At 42.5% G+C, this 24,982-nt stretch overlaps 1 protein-coding gene across 1 annotated transcript; it reads left to right on the top strand.

Moving 5' to 3' along the window:
• On the top strand, window positions 1-24,762 carry LOC110520195 (rho-related GTP-binding protein RhoE). Its single transcript, XM_021597344.2, has 5 exons — window positions 1-328; window positions 597-684; window positions 20,926-21,035; window positions 21,857-21,991; window positions 22,155-24,762. The coding sequence occupies exons 1-5, from the start codon at window positions 179-181 to the stop codon at window positions 22,401-22,403; spliced, it is 732 nt and encodes a 243-aa protein (XP_021453019.1). The 5' UTR covers window positions 1-178; the 3' UTR covers window positions 22,404-24,762.
• Window positions 24,763-24,982: the final 220 nt, after the last annotated feature.

The raw sequence follows: 24,982 nt of genomic DNA, 5'->3' as shown, positions 1-24,982 counted from the left end.
GCACGATCAACAGTAGTTTACAGAGTAGTTTACCGGTGTGTATAGGACGTTGCTGACAATATCAACAGTAGTTTACTGGTGAATGGGGGACGCAGCTAACAATATCACAGGACAGTAGTGATTGTTATGGGGATCTGATTTTGGTGCGGAGCTTATCTATAGACATTTAGAAAAATAAATGAAGGATACAGGATCTGTTCAAAAGCTTTCACCGAAATCCGAGATGGATCCTAACCAGAGCGTGAAGTGTAAAATCGTTGTCGTTGGGGACAGCCAGTGTGGAAAAACTGCTCTACTTCACGTCTTTGCAAAAGATTGCTTTCCAGAGGTAGGACTGTTGTATGTCGTTTGGATGAGTTAACTCTTGCGTGTTTTGTGCCATTTACGAGTCGTTACCCGAGGGGTAGTGTTGGAAAATGATATCTTCTGAACTTTTGTGCACTTTTACACACATACCAAGTGATTCAAATTGACTGCTTGCAGAGTTACAGATTAAATTACAATGGATAATGTGTTTTTGAGTACAGCTCATCTTGGTATACTGGATAACGTGTATGATCAACGTAATGATGTATTGCAAATTCTTTATTTTATAGAACTATGTCCCAACAGTGTTTGAGAACTACACAGCCAGTTTTGAAATCGACACGCAAAGAATAGAACTCAGTCTCTGGGACACTTCAGGTGAGAACTTTTTGAATTATACTATTTTAATGTCTATTTAATCTCTACAGCATTCTATCCTGAACAAAAATATAAAGGCAACCACTTCAACGATTATACTCACAGTTCATATGAGGAAATCAGTAAATTAAAATAAATTCATTTGGCCCTAATCTATGGATTTCACATGACTGGGAATAGATGCATTTGTTGGTTAAATGTCTACAAAAAAAATGTGTCTTCACAATGGGCCTCAGGATTTCTTCGTGGATTTTTTGTGAATTCATATTGCCAATAGATCAAATGCAATTATGTTTAACTTATGCCTGCCCATACCATAAACCCACAGCCACCATGGGGCACTCTGTTCACAATGTTGACATCAACAAGCCATTCACATTTAACTAGGCAAGTCAGTTAAGAACAAGTTCTTGTTTAGAATGAATGTCTAACCTGGACGATGCTGGGCCAATTGTGCACCACCCGTTGGGATTCCCAATCACGTCTGGATGTGATACAGCTTGGATTCAAACCAGGGACTGTAGTGACACCCCTTGCACTGAGATGCAGTGCCTTAGACTGCTGCACCACTTGGGAGCCCAAATGGTCTGCGGTTGTGAGGGCAGTTGGCTGTACTGACAAATTCTCTAAAATGACATTGGAAGCGGCTTATGGTAGAGGAATACATATTGAATTATCTGGCAACATCTCAGGTGGACATTCCTGCAGTCAACATGCCTGCAGTCAGCAATTGCACACTCCCTCAACTTGAGATCTGAAGCGTTGACATTTTAGTGGCCTTTTATTGTCCTAAGCACAAGGTGCACCTGTATAAGATCAAACTCTTTCGTCAGCTTCTTGATATGCCACCTGTAAGGTGGCTGGATTATCTTGGCAAAGGAGAAATGCTTACTAACAGGGATGTAAACAAATGTATAATTTGTTGGAAAAGCATTTTGTACATATGGAGAACTTCTTGGATCTTTTATTTCAGCTCATGAAACATGAGACCAACACTTTGCATGTTGCGTTTTATACTTTTGTTTGGTGCACATAGACATAAGAGCCTACTAATACTGCACTACAGGGCACGAGCCCGAATATGGACTGGCACGGTGGAATGTGAGCGTTGCCATGAATTAGAGTAAACATTTTTTCACCACATTTAAAAGCTTGTGAAAAATCAGACTGTGCCTAACTTAATCTTAAACTTGACTGGTCATCAATACATTAAACTAGCCCAGTAGATGGCAAGGAATATCCAGAGTTTAAACTGACACTGCATCCTTGGAATGTTACGGACCACTCTAGCGTGAGGCTGTATTGAACACATTTAAATTGAAATGACAGAGATTGAATTTCTCTAGTTGGCTTTGAATGACGGAAAGGCCAGGAGTTGAGGTAGTTTGGCTTGGGAATGCAGTGGAGGGGGCATTGTTACAGCCAATAAGAAACCAAGACGAACAGGCCTGGAGCTCTTCATCAGTGCCTCACACCTGTTTTTGACTGTCAGTTCCTCCAAACGTCGCTCCTCCGTAGGTAGGGTACTGGTCTTCCATTGCCGACCACGTAGCACCCACCTGGGTGATGCTAGTGAAAGCGCACAAATTGGCAGTTAAGAACAGTCCCTGAGCCTCAACAGCCGTCTCTGGACACTGCATGCAGTCCTTGTTGTATTTATTCCGAACAGCTTAAACTGAAAAAGCATGGGCTGCGTTATTTAAATCCAAACAGTCGTCTAGCTAGCTATAATGTGTAAGCCAAAAATAGACTTTCCATCACAATTCTCGAAATCTGAGCGTCAAGACCACTGAGTGATCAAACCCCAGAGCAATAAAATGCCAAAAAGGTAAAAAACAATGCTTAACACTTCAAAATAACAGTCTGCAATATTTACAGAGCTCTCTTGGTGACCTTGTGGTGCCATGGCAACCACTGATTCAGTGTGCCGTGTCCACATCCTCTCTCTCCACTCAGAGATGCGTAACAGATGAAGGCATTTGGTGCACTCAGTGGAGGCACCAGCTAAGAAAAGATGAAGAAATGGTTATTAAATAAACACTTTCAAAATGTATATGTAACATCTTTTTTCTTTTATAAAATCATAATTTAGAGACTTGACTGCAGTAGCGGTGCATGGGTAAATTAACTGGGGAAGCCAAAAAAGCCATATTACAACCTGTTTTGTGATAATTGCATTGCTTGCTCCATGACCTGTTAGTTCATATGCCATGTGACTATAGGCCGAGACCATAAGACAGTGGCAGAATAAATTCAAACGTTTGCTTTATCACGACTGGAGAGCGACTGTCTGACGTCCACAAAAAAATATTGCATGTAACAACCAGTTCCATGACCTACAGCATGGTGAAGTCCAGTTATTGTTTCGGACATTTGCGGACCACTAAACAATTATTGATTTAGAACCACAGTTGCAAAGAAAATATGAGCTGCCTCCACTATTCCAGCACCCTTTCAACTTCAACATCATCACTCATGTTTAGTCTAACACAGTGACAACTAAAAGATGCCAAAATAATTGTCCAATCAACGTAAGCTAAATGTGGCTTTCCATGGTTTTGATTTCTCTGTGTGCATGTGTTCCTGCAAGTAGAAAAAACATGCAGCCTCACCCTACTTGTAGAGAAACGCCAATGCCATCCTCTTTAATGTTGAGGAAACGGTCTGTCAAACAGTACACGCTTTCATTTTTGTTGTCCTAGGCTACCTGGCTAAAATGCTTGCTCGCTAGCCTAATTTCCATTTAATGGGCAACGTTACCTGGATAACATTAGCCTTCTACATCTAGGTACAGTGCCTTCAAAGTATTCAGTCCCCTTTGACTTTTTCCACATTTGGTTACATTACAGCCTTATTTTAATTTTCTTTTTTTTCTCAGCCATCTACACACAATACCCCATAATGACAAAGCGAAAACCGGTATTTGTGTGGAGCTCATTCCTCATTTACATAAGTGATCAGACCCTTTGCTATAATACTTCAAATTGAGATGTGGTGCATCCTGTTTCTATTGATCATCCTTGATGTTTCTTCAACTTGAATGAAGTCCACCTTTGCTAAATTCAATTGATTGGACATGAGTTGGAAAGGCGCACATGTCTATATAAGGTCTCAGTTGACAGTGCAGGTCAGAGCAAAAAAAAAAGCCATAAGGTCTAAGGAATTGTCTGTAGAGCTCTGAGACAAGATTGTGTTGAGGCATAGATCTGGAGAAGGGACTTAAAGGATTCTGACCATGAAACAAGATTGAACTCTTTGGCATGAATGCCAAGTGTCACATCTGGAGGAAGCCTGGCATCATCCCTACGGTTAAGCGTGGTGGCAGCATGCTGTAGGGATATATATTTTTTTTTTAGTGGCCGGGACTGGGAGACTAGTCCGGATTGAAGGAAAGATGAACGGCGCAAAGTACAGAGGGATCCTTGATGAAAACCTGCTCCAGAGTGTTCAGGACCTCACTGGGGTGACGGTTCACCTTCCAACAGGACAATGATCCTAAGCACACAAACAAGGCAGGATTGGCTTCGGGACAAGTCTGAATGTCCTTGAGTGGCCCAGCCAGAGCCCGAACTCGATCGAACATCTCTGGAGAAACCTTAAAATGGCTGTGTCGCTACACTCCCCATCCAACCTGACAGCTTGAGAGGATCTGCAAAGAAAGGGAGAAACCCCCCAAATACCCATATACCAAGCTTGTTGTGACATGCCCAAGAACATTCAAGGCTGTAACTGCTGCCAAAGGTGTTTCAACTGAGTAAAGGGTCTGAATACTTATGTAGCTTATACATTTTTGCAAGTGTATAAAAAAAAAAAATACAAACGGCAGTTTGCTTTGTAATTATGGGGGTATTGTGTGTAGATTGGGGGGGGGGGGGGGGGCTACTTAATCAATTTTAGAATATGTCTGTAATGTAACAATGTTGCCGTCAAGGTCTGAATACACTCTGAATAGACTGTACATGTTAAACTTCCATCCTCTCAGGCCAGGGGCATAATGTATGAATTAATGGTTGGCTCAGAATCACCATTTTATAATCACTGGCCAGTACAGAGAATTAAATCTCTATCTCCATCCATAGCTAATTTAGGAAAGGGTGAATTTTATCTAGCTAGCCACCGGAGGACAACACAGCCAGATGCAACATTTCAAGTGTCTGTCGCAGTGACGCCAAATCCAAACTGGCTTCCCTTTATTCCCTTTGTTTTTTTATTTTTCTGTTTTTATACTTTTTTATTTTTATTTTATCAAGGGAGGCCAAATGCTCATTGGCTTCCCTTGTGTCCAATGCTACAGGCGTCAACAATGCCATACTCTTTTGGACCAGACCGCATCAGATGGCCGACACGTACAGAGGGGAGCTGTTTCGCTTGCTCTGACGCTTTCTCCGGTGACATGCATTCAGCCTGGCTTCCATGAATACATGCCACTGCTGGACTGTCAGCAACACTCCAAATTAAACACACCTTCCCCAGTTCAAATACTGTTTTTCCTGAGTATATAAATGCTGACACATTGCTTACGTTACATTTCTTGGTACAAAATCTAGTGGTCCCTGGGGTATCTAACCCAGCCGCAGATCAGAAGGTAATTACCTCCTATACAACAGCCTCGCAGTCTTCCAGCCTGGCTGGATGATTGGGCTGTTGTAGAGGGAGGGGTACTACAGCTGCACCATTGAGAGCATTTTGACTGGCTGCATCACTGCTTGGTATGACAACTGCTTGACATCTGACTGCGAAGCACTATGTACAGCCCAGTACATCACTGGTGCCAAGCATGCCATCAGGACCTCTATCAGATGTTAGAGGGAGGCCTTAGAAATGGTCAAATACTCCAGCTTTCCAAGTCAGACTGTTCTCAAATACTGCACAGCAAGCGGTACCATGCAAGTCAGGAACCAAAAGGACCCTGAACAGCTTCAACACCCAAGCCATGAGACTGCTGAATAGTTCACCAAATAGCTACCTGGACTATTTGCACAAACTTTTTTAAAATCCTCACGTGCTGCTTCTACTATTTATCGATCACATCAATGTGGCCTTTGATACACCAGGGAATGTTTGTTTTACAAAATTATAGAAAATGTTTATTTTTAGCAGAAACCACAATGAGGAATGTTTCTGTCCAGCATTACAGGTGGCCTGATATTTATTCTGTCGTTGGTGTTGCATTAGTGCCCCAGTAGTTTTTATTGTTGGGACATATCACAGGGCTGCAGACCTTTTGAAGAAAGCTTGGCGTGAGATTTGCTATGTGAATTTCATTGCCTTCTGGCACAACCCCTAGAAGGGGAATTTGGGGTCCTCCTCCAGGAAAATGTTACTTAAAAAAAAAATGTGGTAACAGGACAGACAGCTGATCATCCTCGCAGTGGCAGACCATGTATAACAACACCTGCACAGGATCGGCACATCCGAACATCACACCTGCGGGACCGGTACAGGATGGCAACAACTGGCCAAGTTACACCAGGAACGCACAGACTGTCTGCAATAGGCTGAGCGAGGCTGGACTGAGTGTTTGTAGGTCTCTTGTCTGGTGAGGACCTGCCTTACATCACCGGCAACAGCGTCTCCTATGGGAACAAACCCACTGTCTCTAGACCAGACAGGACTGGCAAAAAGTGCTCTCCACTGACAAGTTGCGGTTTGTCTCACCAGGGGTGATGGTCGGATATGTGTTTATCGTCGAAGGAATACGCGTTACACTGAGGCCTGTACTCTGGAACGGGATTGATTTGGGGCTGGAGGGTCTGTCATTAGTCAGGGGCAGTGTGTCGCAGCATCGGACTGCGCTTGTTGGCATTGCAGGCAATCTCAATGATATGCGTTAGAGTAGACATCCTCTTCCCTCATGTGGTTCCCTTCCTGCAGTCTCATCCTGACATGACCCTCCAGCATGACAATGCCACCAGCCATACTGCTCGTTCTGTGCGTGATTTTCTGCATGACCAGAATGTCAGTGTTCTGCCATGGCCAGTGACGAGCCCGGGTCTCAGTCCCTTTGAGTTCGTCTGGGACCTGTTTCCCCCCCCCCCCCCCCCCCCCCCCCCAGAAATGTCTGGGAACTTGCAGGTGCCTTGGTGGAGGACTGGGGTAACATCTCACAGCAAGAACTGGCAAATCTGGTGCAGTCTGAGGCGATGCACTGCAGTACTTAATGCAGCTGGTGGCCACACCAGATACGGACTTCATTTTGATCCCCCTCCTTTGTTCAGGGACACGTGACCAACAGAAATGGAATAATGCCTGTGGAACTTGTTCAGTTTGTCTCAGTTGAATCTTGTATGAACATAATTATTTACACAGGTTAAAAATAAATGCAGTTGACAGTGGGGACGATCCTTGCCGTCATCTTACCCAACATGGATAATGTGATGTTTGAGTTGTGATTTCCCCCCCCCCCCCCCCCCCCCCCCCCCCCCCCCCCCCCCACAGTTCTGCCTAGACTGTGCATAATACTAAAATGTCAAAATTAAACTGACTAATTTTAATATCCAATGCTTTATTTGTATCACTTATTTAAAACTGTCCATGAATGGCTGCAAAATACATAGCCTCTTATAAATAATAATTTTAAGACACCAGATTTCAAATATGTGATTTGTACTTGGAAGAAGTGTAATAATAAAATACGTGGGGAATAACAGTTCTTGCGAACAAGCACACTCATTACCCTATTTTTAGCCCATTAATAATTAGAATTGTTCCACTGATCAGACTAAAAGTAAATAGGTCAGGTCTATCTGCCCCTACACCCTAACCAAATCATTTTTCTATTTGTCCCCACTATAATTTTTTTATTTATTTGCGTTCGCAATCTGTTTTGACAATTTTATTTTCGTAGTTACAAATCAGGTGACCCTACCAAGCTTCCCTGCTTGGAACTAGTAGGTTTTTCTGCTGCCTTCATTGTCACAGCCTAAATGCCAATCCCCTATAGAGGGGACTAATGCAAGTGTGGATTAAATGTACTTTAGTGCAATGCTGACAAAAGGCTGCATTCTGCAATGGGAAGAGTAATAGCAACCTAATTTTGTTGACAACATTGTACATTAAACTGCTCTAACCATGCTGCTCTTTAGTTTCATAAACTCTCAAGAGACGTTTCTTTAAAACATGCTTCCAATCCCCTTGATTCCTTACATAACTAAACCAATTATGCTTCAATGTGTCATGATTCAGTGCTGTGGCAAGACGGGACAATGATAGTGGTTTCAACTGGGAGATTAAATTACGGATACGCATTTCAAATCAATTTGGAGCACAGTGAAAGTTAACATGCTGGCATTATAATGGACTAATTAAACAGTATTTTTCATTGTGGAGGGGGGTCAAATGCGAGTCTCACAGCCAATGCGTGTGTTGGCAGCTCTGCATCACCTGGGTCATCACTATACTGTATATCAATGGCTCTGGGCCTCGCTATTAGTATGTAGCGCAGATGGTTGTGCAGGTTTCTCCCCACTGTCTGGGTTGTCTAGCAGCCTCCGGCTCACCCCTACACTGTTCCAACCTGTACATATTGAATTGGGTCATGTTTGATATGAACCCATCTTCTCACCCTGTGCTATGAATGTGACTAGAGCCCTACAGTGGACGTGTCCATAAGACCTAGCGGTCAAACACGGAAATTGTTCCAATTGTTTTTTCCACCATTTTATCAGTTTATCAAATAAGGGCTGTGTTGTGTGTTTACCCTAGTGAGACGTTTTGACTTTTTATGAATATATTTGGCTCTGTTTAATCTCAGATTCAGAAATGCTAATTAGCATCAAAGTACAGGTCATGTCAGCATGACTACAAATCCCTGCAAGCTCCTGCACGGCTTCTCTAGCTTTGCTGTCAACTAGCTCGCTACCTTGATCCAAAACGAAATATGTATTGAAAAAATGTAACTGTTCCGTATTTTTATTTAACGCTTGTTTTTATGCATTTGGTCTTCTACAGAGTACTATCCTAGTATCTGTCAGATATTTAGAATGTGCCATGAATATGAGGCTAGTTCTTGCAAGGAAGCTAGCTACCTACGTAGATATTAGAAACCTACCCTTATTTTTTACCAGATCCTCTTCTGTTTCAGCCAGTGGAGGTCTATTTAATCCCTTATTTCTGCCAACTATATGAACAAGGTGAAGTCTATTTCAATTAATCAGAATGCAGTACTTTATTCAAGCAATTCAGAACTCACTTTGACATGTTCAAAGCCAGATTAATGTATCCATGTATCCATAATCATGAACATGCATATTTATTTGACAAATACACATGGTCATCCATCAATCACGTCAAACACCTGAACTCCAACATTTACATTGTTTGCTAGTTTGACGTCTTTAAAACGATGCATACACAACATAAACATCTGCATTTCAAGTAAACATTATTTTATCAATGCCATTAACCTGGGACATCGCAGAGCACCATATGAACCATTATTTCTCTGAGTGCAGAATTCCATTTTAGGAATTAGACCAGCAATAACACAATGTAGAACAGCATATTGTGATTTTGGGTGGGTGAGTTAAATGGCAACAGGATGCGTAAGGTAGGTTTTTATATAAAATACTAGGTAAACTCCAGCAGAATGAGACTCAAATCAAGGAAGCCATGCCTAAAAGCAGCTATATCAGCACCCTTTTCAATGTAACAGGTCCATGTTGCTGCTGCATTCAGTCTGAACCCGAATAGGGACAGCATTACAATGGGGGAGGAAGCTCAACATAGCAGCATAGGGAAAATGGGTGAAGGTGGGTTTTATAGAGAAGATGGTGAGTTCCAAAGTGTCTGAAATTAGTGTGGAATAAGTGGTAAGCTAGAGCTGGTTGTCCATGGAATAAACATAAAATTGGATGCTAGTGTGCTTCTGCACCTACTTTAGGATGTTACAAATATCCAGCCCATGTCCAGTCATTCTCGGCGTGTGTCCCTTGACATCATTCCATCTCAGTTACAGCATTCAAATTGTGCTCATCCTGTCTGAATCACAACATTTTAAGACTGGGCAATCACAGTATTTCCACAATTCTGAGCCATAAACAAAACTTAAGCATTGAGGACAGCTTTTATTCATATTTTTGGATAACGTGGTGGTTTACACCGTCTACTGTGAATGATGGAAGTATCCTACTCCAGCTGTAGGTCCATTTGTGTGTGTGTGGTCACTTAGGCCTGCACATCAACCAGTACTGGGACCAGTAGAGACTTGGGGTGCTTTTTCTCAAAGTGCTGCTTGAATGTCTTCGGGTCTGCATCTATAACGGTTAAGTACCTAATGGCGGAAGATGATCTGTGGCTTAGATATACATATTTGACATAAGTTTACATATTATAAACTAAGCAATGCGATGCCACAAACTACTACACACACACACAACCAAAGGTATGTGGACACCTGCTCGTCGAACATCTCAATCCAAAGTCGTGGGTGTTTTATTAAGTTGGTCTCCTCCCTTCGCTGTAACCGCCTCTACTTTTCTGAGAAAGCTTTCCACTAAATATTGGGACATTGCTGCAGGGAATTGCCTCCATTCAGCCACAAGCATTAGTGAGGTCAAGCACTGATGCTGGGCGATTAGGCATGGCTCGCAGTCGGCGTTCCAATTCATCCCAGAGGTGTTCGATGGGGTTGAAGTCCGGGCTCTGTGCAGGCCAGTCAAGTTCGTTCTGTATGGACCTTGCTTTGTGCACAGGGGCGTTGTCATGCTAAAACAGGAAAGGGCCTTTGCTAAACGATTGCCACAAAGATGGAACCACAGAATTGTCTAGAATGTATGCTGTATCATTAAGATTTCCCTTCACTTGAACTAAGGGGCCAAGCCCAAACCATGAAACAGCCCCCATTATTCCACCTATCTTCCATCAACCTTTACAGTTGGCACGATGCATTGGGGTAGGTAGCGTTCTCCTGGCATCCACCAAACCCAGATTTGTTCAGACTGCCAGATGATGAAGCGTGAGTCATCATGATTTCCACTGCTCCAATAGTGGTGTGCTTTACACCACTCCAGCTGACGCTTGGCATTGCGCATGGTGGCGTTAGGCTATTGCGGCTGCTCGGTCATGGAAACCCATTTCATGAAACTCCCGACGAACAATTCTTGTGCTGACGTGGCTTTGAGGCAGTTTGGCTTCGAGGACAGATTTTTATACGCTTCAGAACTCTGGTCTCGTTCTGTGAGCTTGTGGCCTACCACTTTGAGGCTGAGCCGTTGTTGCTCCTAGACATTTCCACTTCACAATGACAGCACTTAGTTGATCATGCAGCTCTAGCAGGGCAGAAATGGGTCAAGGCTGGACTGGACAAAATCTGAACCGTACGTAGACTATGATTTGGTCTGGTCCGGACCAAAAACCAATGTCCGTTGATGTGGAAATCAGGGGTGGTCCGAACTGCACCAAAAAGGCATCTGTCGTTCCGGGCTTACTGAGGTGTTGCCTGAAGTTTAATTTTATGAATGCCCATCTGTGGTCAGCCTGCAGTTTTATAAAACACTCAACAAACATCTGGACAGGACCAAAAAGACCACTTAACATGAGGTGCAACTCCTGGACAACACTCTCGATTATCCATTTTACTTTGACCTGTCCTGTTTTTAGGTTAACATGAGAGCATTTTATTTATTGGGCACCTTTTTAGGTTAGTCTAGTTTACTGCTCAATGTAAAGTGTCAGTCTCATCACATTGTCATTTATCTCCAGCCTGTAGGCTACATACTCTTTCTACCACATCCTTTATTTTCTAGACAATTTACTGCTGTTGGAGAGATGCAGCGACGCAAAATATGTTGCGCCCCTGCCTTTGCCAGTGGTCATTGCTTATCACAGGTTGGTATCACCGCTCTCATAAAAAGCCCTTACAGCCACTGGTTGGTTGAGTCATTGTTTTGAGCAGAATTGTGATGTTTTATATGTTGGAGGTGCGTTGGTCTGTTTAGCTCAGAAAATGCTGCCCCTTTGTCAGTCTGCCACCATAGGCAGCTGCCTAATGAGTATGCCGGCCATGCACAGGGCAGGTGTGGACCAGCGCTGCCTTGGCTGCAGTCTTCTGGTTCGCAGCTGCTCCCTCCTTAGCAGCTGCCGTCATGGCATCAGTTAAGTTCAACTTCAAATTGAGAGTAGCATGTGTTATCAATACCCCCTCAATTCTCTCGTGTGCATACTAGAGGTCGACCGATTTTATGATTTTTAGATACCGGTTTATTGGAGGACCAAAAAAAGCCGATACCGATTTTAATCGGACTTTACTGAACACTTATACTGAACACTTATTTTAACTTAATATAATACATCAATAAAAATCTATTTAGCCTCAAATAAATGAAACATGTTCAATTTGGTTTAAGTAATGCAAAAACAGTGTTGGAGAAGAAAGTAAAAATGCAATATGTGCCATGTAGAAAAGCTAACGTTTAAGTTCCTTGCTCAGAACATGAGAACATATGAAAGCTGGTGGTTCCTTTTAACATGAGACTTCAATATTCCCAGCTAAGAGGTTTTAAGTTGTAGTTAATATAGTATTCATAGGACTATTTATCTCTATACCATTTGTATTTCATATACCTTTGACTATTGGATGTTCTTAGGCACTTTTAGTATTGCCAGTGTAACAGTATAGCTTCCATCCCTCTCCTCGCCGCTACCTGGGCTCAAACCAGGAACACATCAACGGCTACCCTCGAAGCATCGTTACCCATGCAGAGCAAGGGGAACAACTACTCCAAGTCTCAGAGCGAGTGACGTTTGAAATGCTATTAGCGCGCACCCCACTAACTAGCTAGCCATTTCACTTCGGTTACACCAGCCTAATCTCGGGAGTTGATAGGCTTGAAGTCATAAACAGCGCAATGCTTGAAGCACAGTGAAGAGCTGCTGGCAAACAAAAAGTCATTAATATGGTCGAATCCGGAAACTATCATATCGAAAACAATTTTTGTATTTACCATGACTTTGCGTGCAATGAAAGCAAGAGAAGTGACACAATTTCACCTGGTTAATATCGCCTGCTAACCTAGATTTCTTAGCTAAATATGCAGGTTTAAATATACTTCGGTGTATTGATTTTAAGAAAGGCATGTGGGTAGGTATGGGTAGGTACACGTTGGAGCAACGACCGTCCTTTTTCCACGAATGCACACCGCATCGATTATATGCAATGCAGGACACTCTAGATAACTACACATGGTTGTTGATATTACTAGTTTAATGCTAGCTAGCAACTTACCTTTGCTTCTTACTGCATTCGCGTAACAGGTAGGCTCCTCGTGGAGTGTAATTAGTGCCTATTAGCTATAATAATTTGCTTGTACAGAGGGTGACAGCAAACCTATCAATGTTCTCCCGCAGTAATGCAAGCACACTTGACTCAAGAGGATGCTAATCAGTCCATCTCTGAAACTTCTCAAAGCCAGACTAAAATAATACAGCTAGGGTAGCTACAAGTCAAGTAATACTTGAAGTAGGCTACCTACCCCTCACCAACAGACACATTATCAAGAATGCCAAGCCCTAGCTTCACCATCTGTTAGCTAGCTAGTTAACGAGCAAGCTACAATGGTTACCCCTTTAAAAGTTGAGAGCTTACACCGGGACTTAGCGGTACCCAGTGTCACGGCTTCATTGCTTCAGAGCACCACAAGGGGAGGTTAGAGCTCTCATGCATTTGGGTCCCAAGGTTTTTTTGACAATCATATTGAGTTGTTCCAATGATGACTTTGACAAGGAGCCACCTCTCCCTTGTGGCTTTCTTCAGCAAAGATGGCTGACAAAATATTACGGGGAGGCAAATGTAAGTAGTTATATCGAGTCAAGCAAAAAATGTGTTAATGTGGAGGCAAGCGATTGTGCATATTGTCAGTTCATTTACGGGGGAAAATAAATAATCTGTGTGTACCATGTGTATCAAACTCCATTCTGTGACTGGTGTCCTGTGTCTGAATGTATGTATTCAGATACACCTCAACAGTGTACTGCTCCTGGGACATCAATGATTACGCATTGTAACTATGCAATAGACTAGAAACATGATTTGTAATTCATATATGTATGTGTATCAACAGTACATCCTGCCAGCACGCCCACAAGTGTCCTGAATGACGTGAGGAATGAGATGGGTGTAACAATCCAGGCTATTTGCTCTGAGAACTGCATAATAATGTAATGAAACAAGCAGGGAGCAGGTTTTAACCAGCGGTTGATTAATCTATGCCTAATGATGTTTAAATACTGGTATGGTAGCCTACTGTACCTGTTCATTTTCCTGGCCTTTCGAGTTCGGTGTAAAACAGGCGTCTTGTAGTGTTTTTCCGAGTAGCACTGTCCGTGACCAAAATCCCCAAGTCTACCAGTATTTTTGAAATGTCTCCAGTAGATTTTTCCGTTCCTCCTGAATGCCCTAATCTGCTCACTTAAATGAATAAAAATCATGGTGCTACAATATAATCCAAGTGAGGGCAATCTGCTGTGTACTTATAGCCTATTGTAACCTGAAAGTCACGCCTTTCCTCACTCCACCCTTAACAGTTACCATTTCAAAAACGAGCTCTTAATTTAAAAAATCACATTGCGACCAAAGAGAACAGACAAAATGGATGTTTTCATCAAACCAGCTTCTTTCTATGGTGCTACCCGTTCCAGGGTAAGGACTGTAACCACCAGAGGACTTAAATGAGCCGGAGCTGAGAGGATCACCGAAAGGTATTTTGGTTTCAGAGCATTTTTTTATTAAGAGTCAATATGCCTTATCAGTGTAAGCATACTGTATTAAACTCTATAATTGTGTACTAAAAACGTGAATGTGTTTTTGCAGAGCTTACAACATGTGGAGATCCGTGGACAAAGGGCTGGACAACGAAAAAACGCATGGTTGCCAAGAAGGCTATTAGTTAAGCTAGATTCTTAACATGCGTGTTGGAGTCACTTTTAATTCTTAATTGATCTACCGTTTCTATCATAGGCCACTGTAATGGATGGGGGCTCAGGGCGGTACCATTCTGCTCATCTGAAGAAGGCGCTCATGGGTGAGATTCAAACTTTGAAGATTGTGTCATTGAAAGCTGAAAGAGAAACATTCTCTGAGGGCAGAGATACGGGCGACAGCTGATGCATTGGTCCAGATCCAGGCGGTATTGGCGGAGAGTCACTCCTCATTAGCTGAGAGTCAGGTGATGGAAGTGTTGAAAAGGGTGAGGAAGGAGATGGCGTCATAATCCATGCCAGGCACACCTGTGAGCTCTGGAACTCCACCTCCGACAGGCAGTCAACCTGCGTGGTGGGTTTGTCAGGTCGTTGGTTCACCCTGACATTTCCATTCCTCTTCTGACAACAGAACTTGACCAACTGCACAGCAAGGGCCGCCCGGACCGTTATCCTGTTCTGCTATTCCAAGGATGTGTAACCGAAGAGGTACCACGAGTGGGCTCGGAATACAAACTGGGATGGATCCCGAGGCAAATGTGGCTTACCAGTGACCCTCCGGGTGTTCATCATTAATACTGTGTCTCAGACGTTTCCGTCCATGCAACCTGAAAAAGCATTAAAGACCGCGTTAAGGAGTACTTGAGGTCACCGAGAAAGTCTGGACGTGGCCTGCTCTCCCTTATGTAAGGGATTAGGCACTTTCCCATGCAGTATGTACTATATGCCATGTTTACTTGTCACTGCACAGTAGCCTAAAAACAAATGCAGGTGGCTTATCTTCTAAATGCTTTATTATTCATATGTAAAAGCATATACTGTACTGCATTTCTTCATCCGCATCTTTATGCTTTCGTTAATAAAATAATGATAAATACACTTTCAAAATGTCCATAACGAATTACTTGTACGCTATGATGTTCTTAATGTGTTGACTGAATATAAGCAAGTGATGCCTGCTTTTTTTTGCCTTTTTCATGCTCACTCTAGGTTAAATATAAACACCAATTATTAATTTAGGATTATATCAAAGCCATTTATGATCTAAGAATATCTAACGGGAAATGCCCCTTAGAGGATTGGAGGACTCTAATATCTGTAATTGTTGGCGGAGAGTCACACCATTGAGAAATATTTTTCAATATACTGTAGGCCTACTATAGGCAAAATGAGTCTCACTAGTGTTGAGTAATGTCTAATTCTATAGTCGACATCACAACTATGAAATAACGCACATGGAATCACATTCTACAGCACCATATTTTCTGTTCCAGTCTAACAAACACAGAGGGTTTTTCATGGAATAGAAACACCATAATATTAATTAAGCAAGTACCAAGTTTGGACACCTGCTCATTCCAGGATTTATTTTACTATTTTATACATTATTTTTCTAGGTTAATAGTGAATACATCACAACTATGAAATAACACATGGAATCGGTGAAGAACAAATTCTTATTTACAAGGACAGCCTTCTCCTTCCTCCCCAACTGGGATTTGAACCCTGGTCTCCCACTTGCCCTGCATTCTGTAGTACCGACATGGCCTGCTCTCCTTTATGTAAGGAATTAGGCACTTTCCCCATGCTTACTACAGTATGTATTGTAAACTGAACAGTAGCCTAATAAACACATTTAGTTAATAAAATAATTATATAGAATACACTTTCAAAATGCAGATGTGTTAGTTATGGATCCATAACTAATTACTATGGGAATAAATATCACTGATTTACAGATATTGGAACAAAGCCCATATTTTCCATTTGGTTTTCATGGAATAGAAACGTAATATTATTCTAATTAAGCAAGTATCAGCCAAAAGATTGGACTCCTACTCATTCCAGGATTGATTTATTTTCTACATTGTTGAATATAGTGAAGACATCACAACTATGAAATAACACATGCCCTGCATTCTGTAGTACAGACATGGCCTGCTCGCCCTTATGTAAGGAATTAAGCACCATCCCATGTTTACTACAATATTTATTGTAAACTGCAAAGTAGCCTTTTAAACACATTTTGCTAATAACGTGATACTCTTTCAAAATGCAGATGTTGATTTAGTTATGGATTCATAAATTACCATGGGAATAAATGGCACTGATTTACAGAAATATTGGAACAAAGTTGTATAATGAAGGCAAATGTAGAATCCTCCAATCCTGTAGCCTACTCCTGACGTCACGTTGTACAGCGCCAAAGAAAACCAGAGGGTTTCCTTTTTCTCTGAATAGAAGCACCATATTAATTAAGCCAAATTTCTTAATCAATCCCATACACTTATTACAAAGGTTTTAATTTCTCTGGTATTGCCAATACGGAATACTTTCAAATGCTTCTCTTAGATACCATCTGGTGGTCAAACTAGCATTAACTTGTAGTAATAGATAAAATGGCTGATAATTAAACTACGTGGCGGGGGGCGGCAAGATCGTGCCACTGCCACGGGGCGGCAAGTAGCCTAGTGGTTAGAGCGTTGGACTAGTAACCGAAAGGTTGCAAGATCGAATCCCCAAGCTGACAAGGTAAAAATGTCGTTCTGCCTCTGAACAGGGCAGTTAACCCACTGTTCCCAGGCCGTCATTTAAAATAAGAATTTGTTCTTAACTGACTTGCCTAGTTAAATAAATGTAAAATAAAAATGCTGTGGCAGAATGCAAGGTGTGCCGCTGTATGACAACTTTTAAAGGAGGAACCACTGTAGACTGTTGGTTTATAAAAGCCAAAGAGAACTAAACCCATTTTTAAGAATTTCTCGTGTTTAAATGGCGAGTCATCTAACCAGGCTAATGTTGCGAACATGAGCTCAATAGCTAGATAACAAGCATTTTCAATTTAACTTAGGGTTCTTTCCTTCAATTCTGTAAATTCTTACAAGGAGCCGAGGGAATTGAGCAATTTTAATGTACTTAATTCTGCAAATCTTCCCATGGAGTTGACAATGTTGCAGTGTAAAAATTTCCTGCAATTTGAAGAATGTTATCATGGCTAATTCTGTGTTTTGCTCAAACATAACAATCAATGGGGGCCCCTGGGCATGTGCCCGGTCAATAATTCAGCCATGCCAAAAGTACTTGTAAATTAATTTTGTTTTATTTATTGGTTTAATCCTTTTTAGCTTTTATTTTGGACATTTCTAGTTCTCAAATTGTATCATAAAAAATATATAGGTATTTTCTACAAATTTAGGATTTGGTTTAAGTTTACACTGAAAGTTTTTCCATGAGTACAGGGGGAACACTTCTTTAGTGCTATGGGTTTTGTTTAGGTGCTCATTACAAACGGTAATTTTGTCTCCTTAGCCCCCCACAGACATCCACCACATTTCACTTATTGGTGGATGAGGTCCGAGACAGTGCCTGAGGGGTAGGCAAGGAGAGAGCTGTTGCTCTTTGTTCAGGTAAGGTATAGCAGATAGTGTCTGTCAATGCTCCCACTTGCTTGCAGCTTCTTGAGGTCTCTGAAGAAATGTACCACTTTTTAGGCCTGTCGGTCTTCCTGTCTTAAGTGACTACTTTTTTTTTTATTGTGACTTCATTGTTTTGGTAGTTAAGCCCTTGACTGATGTGGCTGGACTGCCCTCTGCTATAGTGGCACTGGCAGAGCTCATGCATCTAGGTTGAGAGAATTTGAGCTGCATGCCATTCACAAGACTCCATTTTAATCCTCACAAAGACCCCATTGTTCACAATGCAGAGTTATAAAAAAAAAAGTTAAGCTTGTTTTGAAAACTGCATTTTGAGCAAAACATTCTCACATTTTGAGTTTGAAACCAGACTGAAGTTGATTCAATGCACCAACAGTTTTTCATCAATGATTTATTTATGTTTCCATTCTCTCTGATTTGTTTTGAATATGTTAAACAAGGCAGTTCCACGCGGAAGCCAAGAATATGGTGGGGTTCTTTTAGAGGTATTCCCACAGTGAAAGGTGTCTCCATATCACCGGTCAAGGACAAAGTTACCTTTTTAGTGTTTTAGAGTTCCCTGGAGACCCCTCCTCTCACCGTTTGAAAACAAGTCCTCTGTCTGTAGATTCATGTACAGTTTCATTCTAGTGGTCTGAGGGGGGGAAAGGTGCTCTCTATTCCATGCTCTCTATTATGCTCTCTATTCTATATCAAGTTACACACAGACTGCGCTGTAGCCCTTTATCTTATTTCCTCAAGTACATGGGATATGAAACAACTGATGGTGACGCTGTCCTTTGTGTGTGGGGGGGGGGCAGCAGCAGTAGTGGTTCTGTTTTGAGCTGGTCCCTGCTCTGTCATCAGGAATGGGTAGAAAAAAAATATCCCCTTGTCTCTCTGCTTGTCAGATGCATTGTGGTAGCCTGTCTTTTATGGACTCCACCTGGGATCTCCTTTTAAGCCCTCAGAATGGTTCCATCAGAATGACTCCTTCAGTCTGATAGCGGGGGTGTTTACTCACAGTAGGGGGTAGAGGGATGAGTGTGGGTGTCTGGCTGGCTCTGGGGACTGAACAAGGCCTTAGGGCTGCAGTGAAATGGGGCAAATGAGCTGTCAGTCCATCGGCATGGCTTTCCTTTTCCTGGGCTCTTGTATAACGGTCTGGATCCCCAAAGTGAGTGCTAGTCGATTCCGTAGCAGAATCGTAAAAAAGCAGTACCTTCTTTGGGCTCCTCCCCTTTTCCCGGTGTTATCACTACGCTGGTTGTCTGTGTTCAATTGACTGAGGAAAGTCTCCAGGAGGCAATGTATACTCTTTTGGGCGACTATTTACTGTTAAATATTTGTCTTCATTCTCTACCTGGTCCCGGTCCCATCGTTCAGTAGGTCAGAATGTTTAAAGCCAGAGAAGAGCCTCCAGTCGTCGCTCAGTTTGTCAGCTTGGTCAGACCGATCCACACAGACCATTTTAAAGTTTTACAAAAGCAAACCTTAATCACTGGACTAGAGCGGCCCACCATGCATAGATCAAACGCATAACAAGAAGATTATGAACCTTGCCCACCAGACATGAGAAATTACATTTGTCTTGTCAGTGCAGATTTGGTCATGGAAACTTGAAAGCAATGGGAGATTGGTAAAACACCACCATATGCTGGCATAGTTCTTAGGCCTACTCAGTACAAACAAGCTCTTCCCTCAAAATAAGATTTTGGCATTGCTTGCTGTTCAGGGAAATGTAAGTTTAAATTGGATGTAACATTCCGGCCATGTGTTTTCCATGGAACATGAGGATGTCATTAGTGTACAAAGTTTTTATTTTATTTTTTTGGTATCAAGTTTAGAATTCATGTTTGAGGGGGAGAAAAGCTGTCAATGCATGAAATGATTTAATCTACATTCCTTTTTCAGAATAAGGCTTCACTCCTACCCCCCCCCCCCATCACTGGGAACCATTCCTTGAGCTGTCCTCGTTGAATACCGAAATGTCAGTCTAGCTGAAAGAATCTCCCAGACATAATCTGGAGAAGAAAAAAAACAATTCCTGGCATAGCATTCCGAAGGTGGAAGCGCAGATGTTCCGCTGCCAGTCATCAGTCTGCAAATGTGTTGGGTTTCAATGTGATAGTTAGTCAGTACATGCTCTGTGTGCTGTGTGCTTTTCCAAATTCAGTTTGCGAAATCTCATGCATCTTGCTTTTTACATGTCGTTAATCAGATGCATAGTTTACGAGATTAGCATACCACCTCCTTTCTTGACTAATCCGGACAATTATATTAGCATGCGCTGTGCAATAGAATTTAGGAAATTAAAATGCATGTGGAAAGATGCTTCAAAGACTTGCTAAAAATATATCATTCCAAAATTAGAACTCAAATTAGATTGAATCCAAGCTGCTCCTAATCACAGTTGCCCAGCCGCATACTATGTAGCAAGACAGTCAAGGGATTGACACTGTGTTGGATATGCGATGTACAGCAGTGACCTGGGACTGGAGTGACTAATTAGTTTATTAGAGTAATCGGAGAACCCCCCCCCCCCCCCCTTATCTGCTCCATATTACAGATGTCTCCGGTCCTAGTTCTGACTGTGGGTTCTGGGCTGGGTATAAATGGAGGGCAGGGAGTGAGCAGCCCCATGGGCAGTGCAGCTGAAATGATGACACAAGCGTAATAATTTATGGATGTGCTGGCTCACAGTGAAATGGTGTTAGGGAGGAATCTTGCTACCCTGGGTCGTTCTAACATTTACAGTAAAATCTGTTGGGTACTAAATACATTTGAGTTATCTGAGCTAAACTAATGTTAGTTGATGTAAGGAATAGTGCAGAGCTGGGATGTGATTTCTTAGTTCTTTATTTGGCCTAATTTGCATATTTTTGACCAGGTTTTTACTATTGTGTTTTTGCAGGATCTCCGTACTATGACAATGTGCGACCGCTCTCCTACCCAGACTCTGATGCAGTCCTCATCTGCTTTGATATCAGCAGACCAGACACCCTGGACAGTGTACTGAAGAAGGTGAGCATTTCATATGTCCTGTAAGTTTCTTCTGATTTGCCCCTGAATTAAGTGACCTGTCCCACAGGCATTTTCACTCTGTCCTCTTGGGCTCTCTTGGAAAAGGCTTGTTTGTGTTGCTGGGTGAAGTGGCTTGTGAAAAACCTCATGGATGAAAATTACTGCGCTGGGCACATGAGTCTGAGAAGTAGTCCAACAGGCCTTGTTCACGTGTGGTATCCCAGGGATGGCTACTCTGTGTCTCGGTGCCCTTTGACCTGTGATGACACAGGGCTCGGTATTGTGCCAGCTGAGAGGAGTTTGGTCCAGTGAGTGGGAGTGATCCCTCCTTTGGAGAGAACATAATCACCAGGCTGGGCCCCAGTATCTGGACCACACACTGATCAAACTGGGCATTGTTGTGGGGGGAAATGAGAGCGCTGGAGGACAGTTGTTCAAGGCACAGAATGAGCCTGGGAATGTGGAAGAGGATGTTTTCCATTACTTAAATTGTGCGATACAGAGCTGGCACTGTCAGTGACTGTTTTCAAAGATGACAGCATGATATGAAGAGAATGTGTGGGTGGTTGACTCTCTGGAAAAACTCCAGTGCCCATTAATGCGGCCCTTTTGGCACTTGTCTAACTATTTTGGCCCCAAATCTTAATCTGAGGTCTTGGTGCATAACTTTATTTTATTTTATAGACCTTGCGGAAGTCTAGATTTGCATGCATAGCTCTTATGTTTGGATGCCTGACACTGAATATTAGCCAAACCCGTAAAAGCACATGTGTACTAGAAGTGTTAATGATTTTCTATTTTCTGAATTGTTTTCTCTATAGTGGCGAGTAGAGATCCAGGAGTTTTGTCCCAACACCAAGATTCTGCTGGTGGGATGCAAGTCAGACCTCCGCACAGACCTCACCACACTGGTGGAACTGTCCAATCACAGACAGACACCCGTGTCATATGATCAGGTAGGTGGTACATGCATTTTGCTCGTACTTTAACACTCACTATGATGATGTGGACATAAGTTATTTGAATTATTGGTCTACTATATGCCTTAATGTGGTACCTGTAAACCTCAACAGCTATGAATACCAATAAGACTGATCTACTGGTGTTATTCTCTCTCAGGGCTCCAACATGGCCAAGCAGATCAGTGCTCCCTACATCGAGTGTTCATCCCTGCAGTCTGAGAACAGCGTCAGAGACATCTTCCACGTGGCCACGCTTGCGTGCGTCAACAAGAGCAACAAGAACGTCAAACGCAACAAATCCTCCAGGGGCACCAAGAGGATCTCGCACATGCCCAGTAGGCCCGAACTCACCGCTGTCACAGCAGACCTGCGTAAAGACAAGGCCAAGAGCTGTACAATAATGTGATTGGTTGGGGTAGGGAGACTGACTGTGGACTGTGGGAGGAGCAGGCAGGTGATGGGGACTGGACACTTTGCATAGAGCCCCTCCCACTCGACTCACACGCAAAGGAGTGAGAAGGCGAGTTAGCGCTGCACTTTAAATCAGCTTCTCCACTGGTTTGTATTGACGCAAAATGTACAAACTTACATCAAGCTGCCCTTATTCTGTGCCATAGGAGAAGTTCACCAAGGAGACCTGAAGGAAACCGGACACTGGAGCCCATCTGAGGCTTCAGAATTGGGTTTTGGTTTATTTTTAAGGCCAAGATGGTCAACAACCCTTTGACATAAACTACAAGAAAGAGATGGAAGACATGCTGACTTCTGTCGGTCCTCTCAAGCTTTCTTTACCCCAGGAAATAATGTTTTTGGTCCAGCAATTACATCATAACCTTTTGGTCTGGGATCTGGACAGGAAAAGAGCTAAAGTGGTATCAGGTTTTAATTTTATCTTCAGAAAGATATGAGAAGTGGTATGGTGGTGGATTCACCACTGAGTGACAAGATTGTTGTTTGGAAGCAAGAGACTGCTGCTGTGTTCTGCTACAGTAAAATGGATCAAGAAGACAAATGGATCTCTTGCACTGGCCCCTGGTTCTGGCACTTACAGACAAAGAAGTTACTAAAGGACAGAAACACTGGTTCGTTCACATTGCCCATCTTCTCCCCCTTTCTCTTTTGTTACTGCCTTTATGAGTTTGCCAAATGGGATGTTTGTTATAAGCTGTTGCACACTGTTACGAAAGATCTGAAAGCCTTTTTACTATGTTTTGCTCCTTTGCATATCGTTCTAGTGCTGTTTTTAAACCTCAGCATAGTCTGAACCCTTTGTTTTGCTGTTTTTATCATTTACAACCAAAAAAGCTTGACAGCGTTGAAATCGCTCACAAAGTAGCTCTCTGGCAACGACTAATGTGATAAGCTGTGTAACGACCATGACCAATGATTTTGAAGGATGTGCTACAGTATCTCTGAGGACATATCCTACACCCCTTCTCTTCTGTCACACTTCTGTCACTGGGATGACTGCTCTCCCTGCTCTTCTCTCCCTGGCATCGCAAGAGTTACGGGCAGCACAGCTGCCCAGTACATGTGGTGCACAGTGCACACCCATGCCAAGTTTAATTAAGGGCTTAAACATGGCCAGTGCTGATCAAACCACTGAGCTTCGGTTATCGGCCCAGAAGACCATCATTGCACAGATCTTTTCAAGGATGTCCTCGGCTATGCAATGTGAGGATTCTTATCGAACTCCAAGAAGGACAATGGTCTGTGAAGACAAGTCTAGTTATCAATGTTTGCTGGTTCATGACCTGTACAGTGCTGTTATTGTTTTGGGGCGGCAGTAGTTAGCCTAGTGGTTAGAGCATTGGACTAGTAACCGAAAGGTTGCAAGGTCAGCTCGGGGATTTGAAAAGGTACAAATCTGTCGTTCTGCCTCTGAACAGGCAGTTAACCCACTGTTCCTAGGCCATCATTGAAAATAAGAATTTGTTCTTAACTGACTTGCCTAGTTAAATAAAGGTAAAATAAAAAATAAATGTGTGTGTGGAGCGCTAGGGCAGACTACATATTACTCACACTGTTCATCTCTGGTACAGAGGCACCACATTCGTAGCCTACTCTTGATTCAAATACAACTGTTATTTGATAATGAATGTGACCAGCACACTGGGGCAGTAGGCTAAGTCCAATAGCTAAGTAGAACTAGCCCGTAGCTATAGCTCATGGCGGCAGGTAACCTTGCGGTTAAGAGCGTTGGGCCAGTAACCGAAAGGTCGTTGGTTCGACTCCCCAAGGTGGGGAAAAATCTGGCCTTCTGGCCTTGAGCAAGACGGTTAACCATCTGCGCCTGGGGAACAGTTGGGGATGTGGATGTCGATTTAAGGCAGCCGCTCCCCCATACCTCCTCTGAGGGGTTTGGTTAAATGCAGAAGACGCATGATTGTTGAATGCGTTGGTGGAGAGATACCTCTCAGTTGCACAACAAGCAGTTGCTGTTAAACTAGATTTACATTTCACATCTAACAGTTACAATTTCAGTCTTCAGTTGTCTCCGCAGCATAGTAAGTACTTGGGTGTTGTTGGTGTTGAAGTCTGTTGAGCTGATTTCAGAACAGCCCCAAAAGGCAGTATATCAGCTAGCGGGTGTAGTCTTAGCTCACAGTATGAAAAAATTGTAAATTAAAGTTCAGAATGTGTTAGCTGTAGAATATCAACCCTTTTTTTTATGTTTAGTCCATTTGTATGTATGATGTTTCGACAGTATTTATTGAAGTTATATATTTTACCTTTTTGAAAATAAAGTTCAATGTACAGTACAACGTCTTGAGACTTAATCTTGACATGGGTATTTTGTCAAACTGTTTGGAATACCACTGTCTGGAAATCGTAGCAGAACACATTATGAACCATTTTTTGTTTTGCTACAACCTACTCAGACTCCTTGCAGTAAAATAATCGCTTGGGATGAATAATATTCAATTAAATGTCTTATCCCTCTGGCACATTAATCTGTGAACATCATGACATGGTAACCACATT

This window comes from Oncorhynchus mykiss, chromosome 3, assembly GCF_013265735.2.
Source record: "Oncorhynchus mykiss isolate Arlee chromosome 3, USDA_OmykA_1.1, whole genome shotgun sequence".
Classification (NCBI taxonomy): domain Eukaryota; kingdom Metazoa; phylum Chordata; class Actinopteri; order Salmoniformes; family Salmonidae; genus Oncorhynchus; species Oncorhynchus mykiss.
This window is presented reverse-complemented; position numbering and strand designations above follow the sequence as displayed.

Excerpts from the sequence above, each read along its gene's own strand:
- LOC110520195 (XM_021597344.2), top strand. The coding sequence starts at position 179 with ATGAAGGATACAGGATCTGTTCAAAAGCTTTCACCGAAATCCGAGATG. Across the intron at positions 329-596 it reads CAAAAGATTGCTTTCCAGAG|AACTATGTCCCAACAGTGTT; the intron begins GTAGGACTGTTG and ends TTTATTTTATAG. Across the intron at positions 21,036-21,856 it reads TGGACAGTGTACTGAAGAAG|TGGCGAGTAGAGATCCAGGA; the intron begins GTGAGCATTTCA and ends TTTTCTCTATAG.